The 5,265-nt window shown below is 41.7% G+C and overlaps 1 protein-coding gene across 1 annotated transcript; it reads right to left on the bottom strand.

Annotated features, from left to right (window-relative positions):
* Positions 1-1,042: 1,042 nt before the first annotated feature.
* LOC120986785 (chemokine-like receptor 1) lies at positions 1,043-4,504 on the bottom strand. The gene is made up of 2 exons (XM_040415491.1): positions 4,467-4,504; positions 1,043-2,721 (listed from the first exon to the last, which is right to left on the bottom strand). The coding sequence occupies exon 2, from the start codon at positions 2,705-2,707 to the stop codon at positions 1,613-1,615; it is 1,095 nt and encodes a 364-aa protein (XP_040271425.1). The 5' UTR covers positions 2,708-2,721; positions 4,467-4,504; the 3' UTR covers positions 1,043-1,612.
* Between the last annotated feature and the right edge of the window lie 761 nt (positions 4,505-5,265).

The raw sequence follows: 5,265 nt of genomic DNA, 5'->3' as shown, positions 1-5,265 counted from the left end.
TATTGTTAACTATAGGGGATATTGCTGATAAGTGACTAGATAATTTATATGCTTTTAATATATTTTGTGTATTTTTAATAAATCTGCCACATCTACTTCACTTACCCATAGTGTATGGATCCATCTAGAACCAGATAATCGAGTGCCCCTCTCTCCTATTTTCCCCCCCAAAAGTTTGACATATACGACAAAGGGTGTGTCGTGGGGAGTGCACCGTCCCATCTTTGGTTATTATACAGGGTGGGCCATTTATATGGATACACCTTAATAAAATGGGAATGGTTGGTGATATTAACTTCCTGTTTGCGGCACATTAGTATATGTGAGGGGGGAAACTTTTCAAGATGGGTGGTGATCCGTAGTTTCAGGTGCTGCACATCTCGTATCATCTGAAGGCAATCGTCTATGCTGTGAAGATACGAGATGTGCAGCACCTGAAACTACGGATACTGGAAGCCTGTGCTAGCATTTCTCCTGCGGTGTTGCTATCAGTGTGTGAAGAGTGGGAGAAGAGGGTTGCATTGACAATCCAACACAATGGGCAGCACATCGAACACATTTTATAAGTGGTCAGAAACTTGTAAATAACTCATGAAAGAATAAAGTTACGTTAAAACCAAGCACACCATTGTTTTTCGTGTGAAATTCCCAATAAGTTTGATGTGTCACATGACCCTCTTCATATTGAAAAAACAAAAGTTGGATTCAAAATGGCCAACTTCAAAATGGCCGCCATGGTCACCACCCATCTTGAAAAGTTTCCCCCCTCACATATACTAATGTGCCACAAACAGGAAGTTAATATCACCAACCATTCCCATTTTATTAAGGTGTATCCATATAAATGGCCCACCCTGTAGTTTGAGCCACTAATATTCTCTAGTTTGTTATAGCAACTTACCTTGATTATGTCTTAATTCTCAGTGATATTTATGTACACAGTGACTCCACCAGCAGAATAGTGAGTGCAGCTCTGGAGGATAATAAAAGATGTACACAGTAAATAATTTTCATTAATACCAGAAGTTTATTTTATTATTAATAGTATGTGTGAGCTGTAAAATCATTATTTCTATTATACAATCCAGAATCCCAGATATCAGCCATTTCAGACTGGGAAGAATCTTTCTTTAATGGTCTTCAATGGGATGACCCCTGACCCCATGATAACTGCTTAAATACATATCTATAAAGTGCTGAGGATCTCTACAAGTTATAATATTCACTGATATTGAGATAATCCGTGTGGTTTTACATATGACTGCTTTTGTAGAGTCACAAACATTGCAATGCAGAGAAGTAAATTCAGCTCTGCTACATCTGTAAAGTTCAGCTGAAAAAAAAACCCATATAATTCAAGTTGTCTAAAAACAACCACAGGGCGCAAATTACACTACACTGACACAAAGTAGCCATTAATAACCACAATCTCAGTAAAACCCAGAGTATAAGTCTCCTTAGAAACTAAGATATTTGGTCCCTTGGTCATTAATATTGGCCCGATATGAACCCAACTGAGATCCTTCCATATAATTGGGTTGTGGAAATCAGTGATCGTGAACATAAATTCATAGATCCTTTCAAAAATTCATTGCAGAAAGTCCAAGCTCAGTCAGGTAAACTGAGACTCCTGGTCAGAGACCGATCGATATTTCCCTTGACTATAGCTATTTTTACCATGTTCTTCACTAAACGCAGTTTCGAAGGCCAAAAGGATGGATCTGCGCAAAGATTCCTTGAAGTCCCTCCCCAAGAAGACATATAGGAAGGGATTCAGGCAACTGTTGAAAAAAGCCAGGCTAGTAGCGAGAGGACTTCCTATAAGTACCGCTGATTTTAACCCTTTGTTGTCGCAGTGGTGCATGACGACCTCGAGAACTGAAAGGATGTGATAGGGGAACCAGCAAAGGAAAAAAGCCGCTACCACCGTGGCCATGACCTTGAAAGGACGACTGGACCAAGAAAGATGACTCCTCCTCAGCTTAAGGGCCATCAAGGAGTAAAAAACTAAGATGAGCCCAAAAGGAAACAAGAACCCGAAAAGAAAACGGACGGAGATCATCACCTGGTGCCTCATGGATCTTAGGGCTACCACCTCCAAGTCATCAAAGTCACTGGAAAAGGCATAATTATTATAGCAATGGGTCACATTCATTTCGTTATCTCTTATGGTATCCCTAAAGGCCAGGTATGGTGAGCAGAGGCAAAAGGCAAGCAGCCAAATGGCAAGTGCTATGGCGTTGGCTAGCCTAGTGGTCCTGTGGTTTTGAGCCCATACAGGTCTTACGACGGAGACACAACGGTCAGCACTGATGACAGTGAGGAGGAAGACACTGGCAAATAAGTTCAAGAAAGCCACAGTGCTGTTGAGTTTACATAGTAGGGTGCCAAATGGCCAATCAAACTCAAGGGCTGTGTACGCAATACTCAACGGTAAGAAGAACGTGAAGATGAAATCGGCGATGGCAAGGTTTAAAAACCACACAGTGTTCACTGTCCTCTTCATTCTAAATCCAGCAATCCAGATCACCAAGCCATTGCCCGTGGTGCCCAGTAGGAACGCGATGCTATAAATGATGATGGACAGGTACCGGAGTGTGGTCTCCAGTTCTGAGGGAAGATCTTCTATGGGGACATACTCTTCTTCGTCCTCCATTTGCAGTGCCAAAGGGTTGGGTGAGGATGGAAAGAGGGTGGACTGCTCCATAATGATGATGTCTGAAAACAAAGAAAACCTGTGGTTAGTAAAAATTATTCTGGTGTAGAAAGAAAGGAATTGCTGCAATTAAGGTAAATCTTGGCCTCCTTTTTGGATTTTTATGTTAACACAATATAATGCACAAGAATAATGAATACAAACGAATAATGATCCAAATGGCAATAATGAATATCGAGGACATACAAATAAGATTTACATTTATTAATTTGCATCTCCTAGAATTAATATTCTGTGCTATAACGCTTGTAGACACTGAAAATATCAAACAGTATCCTCACTATAGTGTACCTGGAACTCTCCTTCAAATAACGGTGTAGTGCGACTGTCTGCAATAATCCTGTTGGATTAAGGATGTATGTAGTGATAGAGCATGCTGGTGCTACAGGACATTGAGATAGGTGGGGGTGGGGTAGTCCTGGTTGGTCTCATTTACATTAGGAAGTGAGAACCTCTGCTGGACTCCACCTCTCCAGACAAACTGTATTAATGGCAAATGAGGAAATGGGACTCAGGAGTTACAGAAGGGAAACAAAGACCAGGTCCTTCTATCCTGAGTGGAAAAATCTGTGGGCAATTTAAATTTTCGCCATGAGTCCCCTCCCTTCTTTGTCACAAATAGAATTGGAGTAGCATGCCACCTACCAAGTATAACTTCAGTACCATGCAACCTACCAAGTACAACATCACTACCATGCCACCAATCATTTATAACTTTGGTACCATGCCATCCACCAAATAAGTAGAACTTCAGTACTTTGCCACCTACCAAGAAGAACTTCAGAACCATGTCATCTACCAAGTAAGTTGAAACTTCAGGACCATGTCACCTACCATGTACAACTTCAATGCCATGCACCTACCAAGTAGAACTTCAGAACCATGCCACCTACCAAGTAGAACTTCAGTACCATGTCACCAACCACGTACAACTACAGTATCATGTCATCAATCAAATATAACTTCAATACCATGTCACTTACCAGGTAAGAACTTCAGTACCATGTCACCTACTAAGTAAGTAGAACTTTCAGTACCATGTCACCTACCAAGTAAGTAGAACTTCAATACCATGTCACCTACCAAGTAAGTTGAACTTCAGTACTATGTCACCTACCAAGTAAGTAGAACTTCAGTACCACTTCACGTACCAAGTAGAACCTCTGTTCAGTTGAATATTGTCACTAGCATTTGACCACAACGTCTGCTCACAACTACAACTGGTCATAGAGAGGTAAGTGGAGGTTATTTAGGAGGGGACTCTAATACTGTGGATGACCTCTTGAGCAGTTTTCATTGCTCGGTCGTTGTTTACCTCTGTCTTACATGATCTCCAAGCAAACTTTAAAAGGTAGATCTCTAAGAGGATTGAGTGGAGATAACCATGTTGTGTGCATGTCGAAACAGAGACAGAGTTCCTATTACTTGGTCACATCCAAATATGACCTCTCAGTCAACTCAGCCGAGACAAACCCTAAACATCCCTGAGCCTTGAAGGAAGCTAAAAGTTTCTATTCTCAGTTGTTTTGCTCCATTCAGCAGATAGAGCAGAGCCGAGTTTGTCCTAAGGTTTCATAATGTTATGTTTTTGTGATTGTTATATGAGGCTATAGGTAAACCTGCTCCATTATGTTAAGTCAGTCAGAGAAATAACACATTTAACTCTGCTTCATCTGTGCAAAGAAAATATTTCCAGAGCCAAAAATGGAACATATGTAACTATAGACAGAGAAAGCTAATGTCCTACCCAGTGCTGAGGAAACGCTCCTTTGTCCTTCTGCTTCAGGAGACAGATGCTCCAGGTCTGAGAATCAGCTGGAGAATCAAGACTGGAATAGTTTAGTGAGTCACAACCACACCGACTCAACTCCCCTCTCTCCACAGAGAGCAGCTTAAAGGGGCAGAAGTGCGGTTACTGAATGAAGCTCTGCTCCTTCATGTACAGAATGTTCTGAGCTGAGATTCATTGTAAGCAGAGGCCATTGTAAATGTATAGGGGGATCAAGAACTGCACCAGGAAAAGGGGTCTTCTAAGATGTCACCAAACTCCTAATATCTCATAGCTGGGAGCAGTGTTCCTGATAGTACATGAGATGTGGATGCTGGACCATGTGAGTGTATTATGAGGTTCTGCAATAGCTAAGATGTGTATCCTGATGTTCTTCAGCAGCTGAGGTGTGTATGATGATGTTCTGCAGCAGCAGCTGAGGTGTGAATTATGATGCTCTGCAGCAGCTGAGGTGTGAATTATGATGTTCTGCAGCAGCTGAGGTGTGTATGAGGATGTTCTGCAGCAGCTGAGGTGTGTATTATGATGTTCTGCAGCAGCTGAGGTGTGTATTATGATGTTCTTCGGCAACTGAGGTGTGTATTATGAGGTTCTGCAGCAGTTGAGGTGTGTATTATGAGGTTCTGCAGCAGTTGAGGTGTGTATTATGAGGTTCTGCAGCAGCTGAGGTGTGTATTATGAGGTTCTGCAGCAGCTGAGATGTGTATCCTGATGTTCTTCAGCAGCTGAGGTGTGTATTAGGATGTTCTGCAGCAGCTGA

The sequence above is a fragment of the Bufo bufo genome, chromosome 1 (assembly GCF_905171765.1).
Source record: "Bufo bufo chromosome 1, aBufBuf1.1, whole genome shotgun sequence".
Lineage (NCBI taxonomy): Eukaryota > Metazoa > Chordata > Amphibia > Anura > Bufonidae > Bufo > Bufo bufo.
This window is presented reverse-complemented; position numbering and strand designations above follow the sequence as displayed.